General features: G+C 32.2%; 1 protein-coding gene and 1 long non-coding RNA gene across 2 annotated transcripts; both read right to left on the reverse strand.

Moving 5' to 3' along the window:
• Positions 448 to 2874, reverse strand: LOC105166270. Its single transcript, XR_848163.2, has 3 exons — positions 2118 to 2874; positions 1606 to 1823; positions 448 to 790 (listed from the first exon to the last, which is right to left on the reverse strand). It is a non-coding gene; the product is annotated as an uncharacterized LOC105166270 (long non-coding RNA).
• On the reverse strand, positions 7955 to 9638 carry LOC105166271 (heat stress transcription factor B-4-like). The gene is made up of 2 exons (XM_011085578.2): positions 9256 to 9638; positions 7955 to 9108 (listed from the first exon to the last, which is right to left on the reverse strand). The coding sequence occupies exons 1-2, from the start codon at positions 9502 to 9504 to the stop codon at positions 8314 to 8316; spliced, it is 1044 nt and encodes a 347-aa protein (XP_011083880.1). The 5' UTR covers positions 9505 to 9638; the 3' UTR covers positions 7955 to 8313.

The raw sequence follows: 18631 nt of genomic DNA on the forward strand, positions 1-18631 counted from the left end.
GAACTTGAACTTATGACCTTGAATTTATTTATAAGATTTTATTATCAATTGAGACAAATATCCACACTATTTAATGTAACTCGAATCTATCATCACTAGATTAAGACATTGTTGATGTACAGATTGTATATCGATAAACGTACAAAAGAGGGTTGTATTTAGTTCTATATTTGATACCAAAGGAATGTACTGAAAATTGTTGCACTATGTAAAACTTAAAGCGAAAATTTTCATAATTTCAATTACGAAATGAATATAATCAGTAATTACAAACTATATAATGCAAATTAAGTAAAATCATATATATTTAGACTTCATCTTAAACGCAATTAGTTTTAATTTAATTATTGAAACGTCTAAAGGTTTTATATAGAGTAAATTACTATGGGTTTGTCATAATTATAATTACGCTATTGTTATTTAAAAAATTACAAATACCCTTTATAAATTAATGATCGTCTAACAATTACCCTCGTTACACCTTTGAACATACTTCCATGGTAGAGAGGGAAATCTCCATAGCAGACAATAATAAGAATATGCACTCTGTATTTCACTATGAACCAAAGAATGCAGAGTACAGTGCTTTAAATAGGACATGCGGTAGGTAACAAACTCAACAAACTGCCACTTGAATGCTGTCTTTACTAACACACAACTTATAAAATTGCTACTCTGCACAATGAAAAGACAAATGCGCGTCTTCCTCATTCCAGCATCCCTGCTCTGCTCTGTTCTGCTGCTGCAGCTGCATTTTCACACTTCCCCTTCAAGTTGAGGCGTATCAAGCCTAGCTTGGACAAAAGACAAGTAAATGAGGCGCTAGGTAGGGACTTTGTAAACAAAGCAGCAAACTACAACTTGCTAGACAGAAATGAAGGCGAGATAAAACTATCCTTATATTTTTCTCGAACCATATGGCAGTCAATGTCCAAATGCTTCGTGCATTCATGGAACACGGGGTTTGCAATGATGTGAAGAGCCGCTTGATTATCACACCAAAAAGAAATGGGCTTAGCCATTGGAACACAAAAATCTATGAAGATGTAAGAGACCCACTGAAGTCCGCAAACAACTGAAGCCATGGCACGGTACCCCGGCTTCAGCAGAAGAACGGGAGACAGTATTTTTGCTTCTTGGATTTCTTGGAAATAAGCGCTGGTCCAAGGAAAACTCAATAACTAGTCATCGAGCGTCGGGAATCAACACAGGCGCCCCAATCAGCATCCGTATACACAGACAATTTTAGAGAATCACAAGTTGGATACAACTACCTAGTAGAAGCAGTGCCTATTAAGTAACGAACAACAACAAAAGAAATATCTGGACGATGAATCCAAGATACAACAGCCTGCCAATGAGTCGCCTAAACTTATCAGGCTCTTGAAAATGAGCCCCAAAATCTTTATTGAGTTTGAGACCAGGTGGAAGAGGAGTAAGTACAGGGGTGGTATCAGCCATTCTAGAGTCAGAGACAATGTCCATAGCATACTTTCACCGGATTACACTCATACTGTCCGAAGAACGAGCAATTTCAAGACCCAAGAAATACCTGGCAAAGCCAACATCTTTAATGGTAAAAAGAGCATCCAAATAACGCTTTACCTCAGTAATCAAGTCTTTTGAAGGCCCCATGACAAAGATATCATCCACATACACCAGCAGTGCCAAGAAACCATGCGGGACAGACTTAATGAATAAAAAATGATCATGCGGCAATTGTTTGAACCCAAACTCAGTAATTTCCAAAGTAAATTCGTGATTCCACTGCCTAGAAGCTTGCTTGAGGCCGTAGAGCGACTTCTGTAATTTGCATATTTGTCCTGATGGAGCAAAATAACCATTAGGTGGAGACATGTAAACCTCTTCATTCAAATAACCATGGAGGAAGGCATTATTAACATCAAGCTAATGTAAAGGCCAAGAATATGCAACTGCAATACTGAGAAAGATGTGTACTGCAACATCCTTAGTGACTGGTGAGAAACTATCATAATAATTAACACCTTCGATTTGACTATAACCTTTCTCCATGAGACGAACTTTATACTAAGTTACACTTGTATCTGGGTTCAATTTCGGCTTGTAAACCCAACGTGAGTCAATGCCATTTTTACCTGGAGGAAGTGAAGTGAGCTTCTAGGTCTAATTTTGTTCAAGTGCCTGCAATTCCTTTGCCATGGCCTTCTCCCACTCTTCACGACCCTGGGCCTGAGCATAGGACCTAGGCTCTTGTAAAATAGACAATTGAGCAACAAATTGTGTATATAGTCAAGAAACTGGAGAATTGGTTACAAATGAAGTTTGATAGTCAAGCTGGTTTGTGAATGGGGCGTGTAGAGTATCTTATAAGCATGGGAGCAGGAGGCGAAGGAGGAGCTGAAGGAGAAGAGTTAGCAGTGGGTGGAGTAGAGAGAGGACTATTGGTAGAGACCATAGTAGATTGTGAGGATTCAACAGGAACAACATCATCATTATCTGAGGAAAGAGGGATTATAGGCAAAGGAATATTTGTAGATGATGTAGAGTTGAAAAGAAAATGTAGTTCATCGAAAATGACATCACGAGAGATGAGTAGTTGTTTAATGTCTAAATCACAAACCTTAAACCCATTGTGATCAGTGCTATATCCAAGAAAGGCAGAACGTAAGGCCCTTTTACTAAACCTATGTTTGTGAGGTTTAGTAAGAGTGGCAAATCACAGACAACCAAAGATATACAGATGTTCATAGGATGGGGGCTGTTTGTGTTAGAGTTCATAAGGCGTTTCCAAAAAAGAATCAAGGATGGTAATCTGTTTAAGAGATATGTGGCAGTCAACAAGGCTTCTCCCTAGAATTTGGTTGGCAAACGGGCTTGAAAGAAAAGTGAACGAGCTATTTCCACAAGTTGTTTATGTTTACGTTCAACAAGGCCATTTTGTTGGGGAGAGTATGAGCAAGTTTTTTGACGAGTAATTCCCAATGAAGTGAATAAAGTTTGGCAATCATGACCCAAGACTCAGAACCATTATCAGTGCGAATGCACTTGACTCAGCTATCAAATGAGTCTTAATACTTTGAAAGAATCTATTTAACAGTATGGATGATGATTCTTATGGCGCATCAAGTAGGTCCAAGCAGCCGTATTATGATCATCTATAACTGTAAGAAAATAATAGCAATTAGACAAGGAAGCTTGGTGATACGAGCCCCAAACATCAACTTGTATCAGTTCAAAAGGTTTAAGTGTAGTAGAATTGCTAGAAGGAAACGGTAAGCGATGTTGCTTAGCAAGCGGACAAATGCGAAAAACATCAACATTTTATTGATGACTTAAGAATTGGTACATGTTAAAAAACTTTGTGAGATGGATGACCCAATCTCTTGTGCCACAACAAGAAAACAGTGTCTGATACTTGTGAGGTGAAGTTGAAAGGGGATGACGCAAATTGTAAGTGGTATTTATTAGACGTCCATTAATTCCAAGGGAATCACTAGAAAATTTTTTACTATTGGCTACAATTTTATTCAATATAGACTAAAATCATGCTAACTAATTATTACTAATCGTGGTTAAATAAAATTGATTCAAAAAACTTAGATTATCCACCATAAAAATTATTTTTGTCATAGCTATGAACCATGACACATGTTTTTACCATAGCTTTTAGCTTAGCCACACTCCTAAAACCAACCGTTGCATAGCCATAATCAATGACTATTTACTCTAATTATTTATTTTTAATTATGATACTTTGCCATAATTATATATTAAATTTATTTTATTTTATATTTATAATTTTTTAAATCACAAAAATATATTTATAATTACAACACATTTTTTAAAAAATTCATTGTAATTTAGCCAGTTAAACAAGACAAGACAAGACCATTACATTGACTAGGTAATCATATCACTTCATTTCTAGGAATCCAAACGTAAAATGATTGAAAAGAATTTTTGAAAATTGCAATTAATTAAAAAAAGAGACCTTTAACCTTCCATTAAAGCAAACTTTAGGTCTACGTACATGTATAAAGTTGTACGCACCCATATACACTTTAAATATTGTCAATAAAGTGATTTTTTTTCTAATATAATGTCAATAAAGTTCACTAAAAAGACTAAACACAAACCAAAAATTCAACCAACACAAAAATTCCCCCTTTCCCATTTTTCAAAAAATGGGCTGTTAAGCAACATGCACACACTCTCTTCTTAAAGCATCCTTTGCCTGATAATCCCTATACTCTCACTTTATCTACACACACCATCTATTTTTTTTTTTAATTTTAATTCTGTAAGTATATGAGGTGCCAATTTTAATTTCGTAAGAATATAGTTTAGGAATTTTATCCCGTAATTTTAAGAATTCCGCACCCTATATGAGAACAAAAATGGTCAGAAAGTTTCATCTAATTAAGCTGATCAAATACACTTTTCGGACCATATTAGAAAATTCTTGCCATCTTTATTTTCAATTATGATAAAAAAATTAATTTTTCGCTACAGTACAAATGACCACTGTTTAAATACCATATAAATCAATATTAATAATCGCAGTAAAAAATAAAATTAAATGCAAAAATTTAAACTTTTTCAAGGTTAATTAATAGGGTAAAATGCAGACAGTACCCCCCAATATACGGGGATATTTGCACTTTGCCCCCATATGTTGCGGGGTGTCCGCATTTTACCCTAATTAATATTTGCCATAGTTTTAGGCACGATTAATATTTTGGCCTCGTTCACAGAAACAACAACTGATGACCATTGCAAAATTTTAGTTAAAATCATGACAAATATTTCGGCCTCATTTGTGAAAAAACAACTAATAAAATCGTGATTAATTTGTACTTACCAAAATTTTTATCGTTTAATCATAGTAACTAACTATAATAAAAAATTATATTTTTATAATAAATGTAAGAAACTTTTATAAATTTCAGAACAAAACTATCAAAATGAATACGTATAGTACTAAATCGACATCCCAACATAATAATTACAGAATTAAAATTGCAATTTTCTCAATTTTCCACCAACCCCTCCTTTTATTTCTAATTTGTAAATTAATCAATGTCTCATAGATGTTGTATATTCAGCCAGAGGGCACGTGCATTTTCGAGGTCACGTGCTAGGACATCAAGAAAAGAAGACAAGATAAGAAAGCACTTAGGTGTACCCATAGAAGTAGGAAAGTAGGTAGCTAGGGTATGAGTTTTTTTTTTTATACGGTATATATATATAAAGACCAAATCATTACACGACCAAGATTTTCCAGTCTAACATTCCTACCATTAACGTTTTCTCTTCCTATACCTAGTACTTGTAATTCTTGCCCCCATTTGAGTGCTTTCATAGAATTTCCTTTTCTATGTACACTCACATTATATTACCAAAACCTATATATAGCATGAAAACATGTGGAAACTTTTGTTTTAAATCTAAATTATGTATAAAATGTATTTACGTTTCTGAATTATAAAATATAATAAAATGACCCCGGTAGTCTTTTTACGATGAAAATGCACTTGTTATTTGCACTTCCTAAAAAGAAAAACTACAATTTAGCCCCCTGTATTTTTTAAGATTAGGGGGTAAATTGTTATTTTTTTCATAAAGGATAATTTGTTCATTAATAATATCACAGAGGAGTAAATTACATTAACCCCTTCTTAAAGTATGTCTATTACAATCATTCCCCTAAAACATAGTTTGAATTATTATAAAAAAATTTATTGAAAATAAATACTACTGAAAGTTTATGAGGTTTTATAATGAGTATAGAATCTATATAAACTTTATAAATCTACAATTCTTATACTTTTTACATAACTATTCAAAAATTTAAATATTTGTTTTCTTGTGTTATAAATTGAACTTTTTTTAAGAATAAATCATCAATATAATTTTAAAAGTATTACATCGGATATATACAAAACTATGATATAATTAATCTATAATATTTTGTAATTTTATGAGTAAAGATATGATATGATATATCTTAATTATGTGTACATGTAATTGAATAAAAATTCATAGGTTATATAACATGCTTTATATATATATATATATATAATTATATGCATTATTTATTAACACACATATATGTATCTTTTAACATAAATTATTTTATTAGAGAAATTTTTGTTATCTTTCATACATTAAGAGGATAAATTCAACTGCATGTATATATATATTAATTGAAATAGAATATGCAATAGAAAATTCAACCCAATATGGTCCGATCGAATTAGTAATAATATAAATTAGCAATAAAAACTTTATTTGCTAATTAACTTGACGCTGATTTTAGCATCATTTTTTTTATTAAGTCATTTTCATGCGGTGACTGTAATTTTCCGAAAAATGGTTAGTCAAACTTTCCATTGAAACTGTGCACACTTTATATTATTATAGGACAAAGGAACAAGCAAGTATTTAACAAAAACAAAAAGCAAGAGCAAATTTTTATTCGGATCAGATTTGGTAGAACCAATTTCTTAAACAAAAAAGTGTAATTATAATTATTTTGCGATTGATTAGTTTCTTTAAATTTTATATAAATAGTAGGATAATGTAATATAGTCGACATATGTAATTAGTTTAAAAATTAATCGAATCTGATACGAATTATAATGTCCCAAAAACAAAAAACGCTTAGTCAAACTGTCCATCGAACCTGTGCCCTTTATGTCATAGATGTACAAAGGAAGACGCAATTAAAGTAAAATTGAGAAAAAAGAGATGGGATTTTCAGCAAAGGTTGTTTGGAATCATCCAAGAAACATATTTTCACACGCACAACACACACTACTACCTATTACCTAACAGTCAACAAATCTCTCTGTGTCTCTCTCGAGGAAAGAGAGAAGGGAGGATCCAAAGAAGGTTTGTAAAGGGATTGATCAGATACTTAAAGTAGGAAAAGGAAAAGGTTTTCTGGTGGTGGAGAAGAAGGCATAGAAGCCTTGATTGAAACATTTCAGACAACATTTTTAGTCAGTTTTTTCTTACCACATTTCGCTTTCACACACACACACGCACAAACCCCTTTTCCTTTTTACCACTGATCAATTCAAATAACACTATATGTTTATGCATACTTAGCTAATTTCTTCTTCTTGTTTTTGTTTTCATCTGTGTGTTTGTTTCCTCACTTTTGCGTGACTGACGACGTCGGACTGTGCAGGTTTCAGACAACCGAGACGTGGAGATCATAACCATAATGAGAACACACATGATGGATGCTTGCTTCCTTCCTACCTCTTCTCTTTTTTCCCTTAAATCTTGTGCAAATTTTATCTAAATCATATTTCGATCGGACTAAATTAATTATATAATAAGTAAAATACACTTATCATATAATTAATTATTTTTTTAAAATTATATATTAATCATATAATAAGTATATTATACTTATCGTATAATGATCAAATTGGATCATATTCAAATTGAGTTAGAATTTTTCAACTCTTATGCAGTGGGACTTGATAATTACTGCAATAATGCAACCTTTGAAATACATACATACAGATTCGTGAAATCCTATGTTGCTCTTTTCAGCTATGCTCCAACCCTACCTACTTACCTACCTAGCTACCTAAGTACCTTGAATTATATAAATGGAAATTATAATATATAAACCTGAATTAAATATATATAAAACCCATAATTTTCAGGAGATGTACGTACGACTAATTTCTTGGAGACATGGTCATACGTATGTGTACGTACCATACATTAATGGAACAAAAAACAAGAAAAGCTTCAGGTTCAGAACCCTTTTCTCTCTCATCCCTCTCTCTCTCTCTCTCTCATCTGTGTGCATTAATTTGAATCTGACTGAAACATTCAGATAACAAACCAGAAAGAGAGAAAGAAAGGCAAATTATAGATGCCCAATTATAGAGAATGCATGATTAAAACGCTGGATTAGTACTGAAAGTGAAGATCATCAATGGTGGAGAAAAAAGGAGAAAAGTACAGAAAGAAGGAATTATTACATCGAACTAATTAAGGATTCATTTCAAACTTAATTGATGTTGTAATGTAATAATCCTCTAATCTTCACTCTCTAACCAAAACCCACCTGCATTCATGGCTGGGGGAACATCATGAAACCTGATCGAACTACATGAGTAGTCATATATTTACAGAGAGAAACAAGTCATCATCATCATCCATCACAGACACCCACAAACAGAAACATCCATCTTTTCAAGATATGATGATGATCACTTTCTACCTGATCAGAACTCAAATCAAGAGACCAAACCATAATTAAGATCAAAGAGAAGAATATATGAAACAACTGAAGAACAGAAGCTAACATGGAGAAGGAGGCATGAGATTCAACCCTAAATCATCCTTCTCAAGTACCAATCTCGTCTTGTTCGTCTCCACCGAGGAATTATAGCATTCGGGGTGTAATCTTTTCTTGGAGGGCAGTGGCACCCCGAAGAGCTTAGTTCTGCACGGTTCCACGTTTGCAGCTGCCTCTTCAAGAATCGTCAGACTGCTCTGTGAAGTAGTCTTGCTGGCCGCAGCGGAAGAAGAGTTGAGGTTGAAAGCGCCGAAAAGGGTATTTACTTGCTTCTTGCCTGTCGTCTGGTTCTGCCCAATGAGCTGATTCAAAGGCTTTTGCTGCATTGCTGAGGATCCATTAATGGGAGTGCAGGCGGCGGCAGATGATGAGTTGCAGAGAAACAAAGAGGAACTGTAGGAATTGCTTGGAGCCACTGGCTTCACATGGTTCTGCACAAAGTATATGATGTCGTTGTACAGTTTCCTCATGTGAGCTAGTTCGGATATGAGCATGTTGTTGTTTCTTCTCAGTCTTTCGTTGTCTTCGGAAAGGGCGGCTAAGGAGTTGTTGTTGTAGACGCTGCCGTTGCCGTTGCCGTTGGGTGAGTCGCACCATTTCTCGTCTGAATCTGGTGGGGAGATGCTGACTCGGGTGGGGTAAGGGAAGAAACCTTGGCCAGTGAGGTGGTGGTGGTTGAGGGCCACTTGCGGCTGAGCTGTTTTCCTCCGGTGGATCTCACACAGCAAGTGCTTCTCCCCTTTCTTGAAGAACTCATTCGCGAACTCCCATCTGTCCGGCACTATCTTTCGGAAACCCTACATTCATCATCAAACAAAACAACGAATTCAAAATCCCACAAACCCCGAATCATCAAAACACCATTTCATGCACATAAATATATATATATAAATAAAATCAGTACGCGTGTGTGAAAACTGGGAGGAGTAGACTATCATCATTACATAGGTATTGAGCTGGCGGACGAAGCTGGAGAAGTTGTTGTGCTTGAAGTAGTTAGGGAGGAGGTCACGGGCGAACTCCGGCGGCCGCCAGACGACAAAGGTGGAGTCGTCTTCTCCCCAAGAGACGATGTGGTCGGTGGTGGGATCATCAACAAGCTGATATGTCTTGGTCAGAAATGGAGCTGGGACAGTTTTCTGTGAATCTAAGGACAACAATATACCTTCACAGTTGTCGAGCATCAAGGCCATGGAAGAATATGCAAGAAAAAAAGAGGTAGAACTGAATTTTCTTGATGGATTCTTGCAAATGAGGGTTTGGGGTTTTGAGGGGGCTTTGATGAGTGGAGGTGTAAGTAATTTGTATGGAGATTTTTGGACTTTGAGAGGGGGGGGGGGTTGAAATGTTTATATTTACCAAGGTGACCTCGGGTAAGTAGTGAGAGAGGAATATGTGTCTGTTTGTCTAGGATTGTGGAAATAAGGGCCTCTCAAGACAAGCCCGTGACATAATCTCTCTCTCTCTCTCTCTCTCTCTCTCACTAAAAAATTAAAGAATATTAGGGATGAAAAAAATGAGATATATACTAAAATTATAGTTAATTATATATACATACGAAATTTATTTTATTACTATAATAATTTTCATAAGTTTAATAATGACAATATCGATTAAGCAAATGTTGGAACTAGCTAGCATATTCGTAACGAAAAAAAAATTATAAATAAAATATCACTATAAACAAAATAACGACACAGTGATGACAACAAATATAATTGTGTTATATTTGTATTGTTCCTAAGTATTTTAAGTGATTATTTAATGATAATTTTTTATTAATAATTATATTGTAATAAGATAAAAACCACTGTCACTTATAGGACATCTTTACTAATTACCAGCAACTTTAAGATTGTTACTTAAATTTGTCGCTAATTTATGTAGGCATGTATTTCACATCAATTACAAATAAGAAGTTTCAATGAGTTATAAGTTCCAAAGTCTCCTCTCCCTAACGAGATATTTTATTTTATAACATCTATGTGAGGCTTGTACAATGATACAACGTTTGATGCCTTGGGCAACAGAACCTGGTCGAGTTGCATGTTGCACCACTAAATTATATATGTAGGCAAACGTTTGATATTTATTGTAGAAGAGGAGTTTGAACAGTTTATAAGCCCTGATGTCTCTTCTCCCTGATGAGGCGCCTTTTGAGGATGAACTTATGAGACTCCTACAAAACTAATTAGTACCAATAAAATCTCGTACAACGAATATCGATCGAATTTCAAATCGTATCCATTAATATTAATTTTTATTGCAGTAATTAGTTTTTGTGTGTATAGGGAAATTTTTGGACAGTTGAAAAATGAGGAAGAAGAAATTAATTAAAGGGGTGGGGGGTGGGGGGGGGGGGGGTTTAAAACTTTTTTATACTTTGTCCTTCGCCTTTAAACACTGATACTGCTGTTTTGTTGGACAGTGTTGCGTTTCCACTGTTTGACGATTTTTGTATTCTTCTGCGGTATTAATTGCGCTTTCTATGTCGTGCCTCTTTTCATAATTAATGAATTAGGCTTCCTAATCATAATTAGCGGAATCCTCATTCTTCATACATCATCCGTAATCATGATTAATATATGTAGCAATTATCATGCCCCAAGAATCATGTTATAAGCAAAATATCCAGATCAACGACAGAGATCCACCCAAAAACAAGTAAAAAGTAAGCAATAAAAAAAAACAAGTGGAAATTTTCTTTTTACTAATAATAATGAATAAATAACAGTAACTTCAACCAATATATCAATATAACTAACAACGATAAATAACTTATAACAACTCACATAAAGTGAGACAAATACCCACCGACTTAAACCCATAATCTCTTGAACTTGTTCAAAGGACCTCAGCCTTAGCCTTAACAATCAATACATCAATTTTAATATTGTCACTATATATATTTAATAATAAGAATTTTTATTTTGTCCCAACAATGAGTTTTATAGTTTAATTAGTAATTATTATTTATAAAACTATTATTAGCAAGAATTAATGACAAAATTTTTTGCATAAATTTGTACTAAAAATAATTAACGACACATATATATAGTAATGACTTAATGGCAATAAATAATTAATATTGTCACTATAGATGAGACACTGATTATCTATACCGACAACTCTATGCACAATTTTTATCACTAGTTAATAATATAACGACAAGAATCAAAATTATTGTCTCTTAATATCTATTTTTAATTATGATGTTTTAATATTGTCGTTCGATTTATTATCATTAATATTAAATTTTGTTGCTGTGATCGAAGAAAGCAAATTAAAAAGACTGTACATATTCCCTCAATTTATATATCAGAGAAGATCGAACGTTGACACATCAACAACATAGATACGTCCTCACTTATTTATTGATTCCCACATGGTTAGGTATAAGTTGATGATATTAAGTTAATTATAGAGATTTTGATCGGCACATATAGTGCAGACGCAATCTTCTCTGACTGGTCTGTCAAATACTATATACTACTGGATAGTCACAACTTTGATTCTCTTATTACAAGATATTGAATCTCTTATTCTATTTCATACGCAATATACATACAAAATCCAACATTGGTATATTTCAAAAAACATTTCACACACGTAATATGCATATCAATAATTTTTTATTTACGTACAATTTAAATTTATTCGTCTGATCAGTTTTCATCAATTTCTCACAATATCTTTATTCCATTTCAATTTATTTAACCAAATTCATATGATAAAAATTCAAATTATGCACAAGCAAGCATCGATCGATCGAATGTATTTTAACTGCAAGTATAGAGGTGAAATGTGAAGCAATATTGTGATGATGATTAAAAACAAAACAAGTGATGTCCTCTTGCCAATTTGTAGCTTAGCCCTTTGTTGTTTAGCGGTCACCAAACCACACACAGAACACACACTAATCCCCACCCTACTCCTACTCCTACTGCTTCTGCTTCTCTTGCAGAATGTATGTATACATATATATATATATATATATGAGGAAAAGGCACACATCGAATTATGTGATGGGATTCTTCTTCGATTGTTTTCTTTCTCTTTCAATAATATATATTCCAAACTCCAATACACACAAATATACAGACATATATGCACTCTGCTCACTCCATCTTTCCTCCTTCTCTCTCTATATATATATACACATAAAATGATATTTTTGATCTTATAATTATAAATCGTTAATACTTTTGGTTATGTAATTTATTTTAAATATTTAGTCATTTTTTAATGAATTTAGTCATGAATATTTTATATCTGATACTTTTTTTTTTAGCAAATTTAGTCATATTTTGATAATTTTGGTCTCCTTTATACTGGAGTAGATTTCATTTTTAGTACTAGCATTAAAATTATCAAAATAGAACTAAATTTATAAAAAAAAATTCAAATATTAGATATTTATGACTAAGTTCGTCAAGAATAAGACTCAACATTTAAAAGAAATAAATTATAAGATTAAAAGTGCTAACGACCTATAATTATAGGACCAAAAATATAATTTTATAGATATATGTAACATTCCTGTTTTCCCTGCCAAGAAACACAGAGTACACACACAGTGCCATGCACGGACCATTGATTTTATTGTGGGCTTTCCTTCTTTGTATATATATATATATATATATATATATTCTAAAAAACAATGAATTTCTTTGACTATTCTGGAAAATTATAGAAACTTTGATTGGATACAACTTATCAAATGATAAACGCAATAATATTTATTAAATAACACTAGAAAATGATATAATTTTTGTCGTTGTTAGCTACAATAGTTAAAAGTAAAAAATTATAAAAAATATTAATTAATTATAACTGTATAATAATTTTTAGTCATCGTGTCTGCATGCAAGCTCAATTAAACATTAATCATAACTAAAGAATTATGACAAAGGTTAACTATTTGTAGTGAGAGCTTAAATTTCACATTTTTTTCCTTCATATATATACACGCAATATGTTGAAGTAGTTCAGCAAAAGGTAATTCTAAAACATATTAATTACAATATGTACATAATTAATATATATTAGTACAAGTATTAGAATTTTTTATATATATATGTTGAATGAATTTCTTCTTTTGTGTTTGATGTGGCGTGCGGCACGATTAGTGTTTTGTTGTACGAGGTATTGTTCGTTCTTGTTTCGTATGAACCTTATAATTTTATCTTATAAAAGACATTTCACTAGATAAATAATGCCTTTAGGACATATAAACCACCAGACTCTTTATTCACGACTGATGTAGGACATGTGCCCACATCATCAGCTCCTAGGCGAGGGGTTTAGGATGGACACATGACCTTATATATTTCCACAAACGACGCCAAACGACGTGGAGTGCGAAGCAATCGATGCCCTGTTGCATGAGGCATTGTCTGTATAGATTCTGCATAAATCTTACAGTTTGAGACGCTTTTTCAAAATAAAATCATAAGGCTCGTATAAAATCAGAATTGACAATATCACACACAATGAAGCGTCATCGTTCTATCTACTTTAAACACATATATTACACATAAAACATTTATAAAGTATTTTATACACATAACACATATATATAAATAAAAAAAACACATTGAGAAAAACAAAAATTCCTAGTGAAAAACACCTGGCAAAACTGAATGAACGTAAATTTAACTGGGGCAGAACTAACACATGGTGGGCATATAAGAAAAGTTGTGTGATGGATTCATTTTTGATGAGTTAAGGTGGGGCCCAAAGCAAAACAATAGGAAAATGATGATGAGCAATAATTTTAGCAAGATACACCACTGATTAATGTTTTGATGATGGGTTGGAGCCTTAGAGTATAGTCATAATAATTACAGGGTGAAAAGAGTTGCAACTGTTGTAGTTCCCCACGCCCATGATGTTTTTTTTCTTTCTATCTCTTTTCAGATTTTTGTGGCTGTTCTCCACATTCATCTATCCATATATACAATTAGTGGGACTGCCCAAAAAGTAGTTTCTTGAGCTTGCAGTTATGAATCTTTGTCTAACAACCGGAAATTTTTGGTGTGTGGCTATGTAGCTAGTAGCTTTGTTAATTATAGTGTCACCACTAAAGGACTAGATATAAATGATTTTTTCTTTTTAGGAAAAAAAAATTGGGTGGTTTCGATTCGATCTTTAATATGAGTTAGAAATTTTCTTTTTTTTTTTTTGAAAAGAAATTATGAGTCGTTTATAAAGGTATTTACAAATTATGAGTCACCAGGATGCAGTTCCTATAGGTTCAAGAGGTAACTCTGTGCATCTAATACTTTGTCCTATAGTTGAAGATAATGCTTTGTTTCGTATAATATTTAGTTCTCAATTCTGCTTGGTGATTGGATCTAATACAATTTTGTCATTCTTCGACCCCACAACCTTGTTGGATGCAAAAATTACCTCCAAATACACCTTGTGCATTCTAAATTTGGTTATGAACAACTCGTCGAAAAGGGATATTCAGTGCATACACTTAAGTTCTTTGATCAAAACTTAAATTGAATTTGCCTTGTCAATTCCTGATCCATGTGGGATGGAGCATCATATCAATGAAGCCTTGCATTGGTAGAGAAAATCAAACCTACAATTATCTAATTGGAAGTGATCCATTCTTACTAATTGACTATGGTTTTTATGAAATGACTAAAACATTGGAATAGCTAAGAGCCATGGCTAAGTTTTTGTCACGGCTAAAAGCCACAAGAAATACTTTTGCCATGATGAATATGATAAGTTTTTGCATTGAATTTATTTACGCATAATTAATAATAATCATTTACCACGATTTCTAGTCCATAGCAACTAAGTGTAGGCAATAATAAAATTTTTCTAGTATATATTAGTGATCCTGCAAATCATTACAGAATTACAATTTCACCACTGATAATTTTTTCTTTTTCCAAAGGTCAGTTCCCTACAACTCCGCCAACTCAAAGCGAAATTGAATTTATAATCACTAAGAAGGAATATAATATTGAGACAAACTCCATACTCAAACATCTAAACCGTACAATTTAAACAAGGAAGAAATATATATACATTATGATTTATAATAATATCGTCAAATATCTCAATAAATTAGAATTTATTCGATTTTGATCTTTAGAGTTTGAAATAAATTACAAAGTATTTAAAAAGAGTTTGTAGAAAATAAACAGGACTGCACTGTCAGCTTCAAGTCCCGATATTCAATATCAATTCAGAAATAGGGAGTTGAAGAAGACTTTCCAAACAAGTTCTAAAATTGATTTCCTCAATCTCGCCAGCGGCTGACATGGAGACTACCCACTAGGCTCCTTTCTATTTTTATTTTATTTTATGTTGAAAAAATTATCACCTTTTCAAATTTACTATAATTAGAAATATATTTTCGTTATTAATACTTCAGCTCATTTATAGGAGGTCTTTGTTAGAGTTTTTATAATAAGATCGGGTTGATCTCCTAATCTGTAATTTATTTATGTAAATTGTTCGTGTCTTTGTGTAATTATAAAATCAACTCAAGGTAAGTTAAAGAAAATATAAGGATAATTTATGTAATGTTATCGACGTTTTTGGGGAATGTACGTGTAGTTTTTCAAACAAGAGTGCTTTATATAATAATTCGATGTTACTGCTTTTTAAAAAAATAGATGTAATTTATGAAAATAAATTATAAATTAGAGAACGTAGATGTAATTATTTCTTGGGGTTAATTATTACAGCATTCTCGTGATACTTTCCTTGGATTTTTCCCTATCCACACATTAATTCTTAATTTATTACCAAGGCTATATTCTTTCTTACAGGGGGTCTGATTCATGTTACACTGGAGGGAATATGTCACATGTTGCATCGATCTAGAGGTGCTCCCATGCCCTTAATTTTGAAACGGATCTATTGAATTAAATAGGTGTTCACGACGAATTCTATTTTTGGAGTGGGAATAAATTATAAAAAATATTGTAAATTTGCAAGTATTTGAAAGCGAAAAGAGAGTTGGAATTGGAGTATTTTAGGAAAATAGCTTACGATTTTATCAATAAATTATAAATATTGATATAAAATTGCTTATAACTTGTGGATTAAATCAACTTAACTTAAATAATTCAAATATAAATTCACTATGTATATAGAAAAATAGATTATCCCCTCTATTATAAAAAAAAAACAACTTACAAATCATAGTAAATTAATACTATATAGCACAACCAAACCAAATCAATGAAAAAAAAAAAAGGTTAAAGTTTTGACCATGTTTAATCAATATCTGTCACGATTTTAATCATGACTAATTAACATATTTGCTACGAATAATGTTTTAGTCTCGCCTACAAAAACAACAACCAATAAACGTTGGCAGTCGTAATTAATTAATATTCGTCATTTTTTTTATTTTTTTTACCGTGATACTTACCATAACAAAAAGTCAGTTATTTTTTTTATATTGATTGTAAATCGAAAACTCATTGTTGAGCTCAAAACATGTAAAAATCACATTGGTGTCTGATCTGGATCGAAAAGTGATGAACTCAGCTCCATGTGGTTGCTGAGGTTGAGTTCGATGGAGGTTATTTAGAAATATATGGTCTTTAAGAAAAGAGAAGCTCGTCAAACTAGTTGGGAGGTCCTCAATTAAAACCGTTCGATATTTAAATCAATTAATATTTAAGATGATCGTAAGAGATCTAAACATTAAATGTGGTCAAAACTGGAGTAAATGTGTCTTCCCATAAATACAGTGGAGTAGTAATATTTATAGATCCAAATGTTCATACAGGCGTGGTCCACACGACAGCGTCTTAGTCTATGAGCTGTCAAAGAGTCGATGATTTAGATTTTCGGCCATTAAGGTGAGTTGGATCGAGTCCCAAAAAAGTGCACGAATCCTGAATTTTTATGCTATTTTGATCATTTGTTTGATACTATGTACCCCATTAGCGTCAAAAGATTATGTGACATCAAAATATCATAAGAGATGAACACCAAATAACTATCTTTTTATTTTTTTGCAGTTACGTACACATATTTATACTATTTATTCCGGTTCACCCCAAGTAAAATAATCAATTTTCGATGCCATAATATTGATTGACTAAAATTATAAATATTTTGTTATTTGAAAAATTACAAATATCATTCTGATTTTAACATCTCCCACCCCCTAGCCCATTTTATGAACTAATATTCCCTATAAATTATTTATTTACCACACCCTCAAAATTTTTTACGTACATTTTTTAAAAAATAATTTATTTTTAAAAAAAAAATCAGCAAGAGTAAAGTAGTAATGTTCACCTCACATTTTCGTTTGAGGGTGATTAATTTATAATTAATCAAACAACAAGATGATATTTTAAATTGTCAGATCTCAAGAGATGTAGCCGTAATTTACTGTATAAATAAATAAACTTAAACATACTATTAATTATCAATGTGAATAAACTAACCCAACAAGAAGCAATCAGCGTACTTTTGTCCAAACTCCACTTAGCAACATCCAAACTAATTTTAGGGTTTGTGATGTAATGATGAACACTGGTTCAAGAAACTGACTGATATGATCATCACATGACGATACTCTTTTAATTATATGTGTCGATCGTGCGACCAAAATTTAGTGTAATAACACCAGAATTTTAGACAAGATCGAAAGGAGCCCACAAGCATAGATCTCACCCGTTCATGTATGTGTATATACATGTCGACGTTGGTGAAAGAAAAGAAAATATATATAGACAAGAAGATTCTATTCTATAATATCTAAGGTGGCAGTGGGGAAATGAAACGCCACCGCCTCTCACATGCATGCATCACCACCCTCGATATTAATTATATACACACATGAATACATACATATATGTGTGGGAGAAATAATATTTTTCTCGATATAAATACATTTTTGGTTCTCAAATATAGTTACTAATAGGATTTTTGTTCTCAAACACTTTAATGTTGCAATGTTGGTTTTCAAACTTTAACTTTTTTTTGGTGCTTTTGGTCCTTTCAATAACTTTTTCCATTAAACTTAACGAAAATTTTATTTAAAGTGAAAAAATTGCTATTTTTCTCCCATTTTTTTTTTGATATTTTTCAAATTGTAATTCAATCCATTTTTTCTATTTTTTTTCAAATTTCAAAAGAGAATAAATAAAAAAACAAATTAAAGCAATAAATTTTTTAAAATTCATTGATAATTTTTTTGTTAAAATTATTTAAAAAATTTATTGCTTAAATTTGTTTTATTAGTTTATTCATTTTTAAAGTTCGAAGAAAAATGAAAAAATAGATATAGTGGTTACAACTTGAAAAACACCACAAAATGAGAGG

This window comes from Sesamum indicum, linkage group LG7 (assembly GCF_000512975.1).
Source record: "Sesamum indicum cultivar Zhongzhi No. 13 linkage group LG7, S_indicum_v1.0, whole genome shotgun sequence".
Lineage (NCBI taxonomy): Eukaryota > Viridiplantae > Streptophyta > Magnoliopsida > Lamiales > Pedaliaceae > Sesamum > Sesamum indicum.

Excerpts from the sequence above, each read along its gene's own strand:
- LOC105166271 (XM_011085578.2), bottom strand. The coding sequence starts at position 9,504 with ATGGCCTTGATGCTCGACAACTGTGAAGGTATATTGTTGTCCTTAGAT. Across the intron at positions 9,109-9,255 it reads TCCGCCAGCTCAATACCTAT|GGTTTCCGAAAGATAGTGCC; the intron begins GTAATGATGATA and ends TGATGAATGTAG.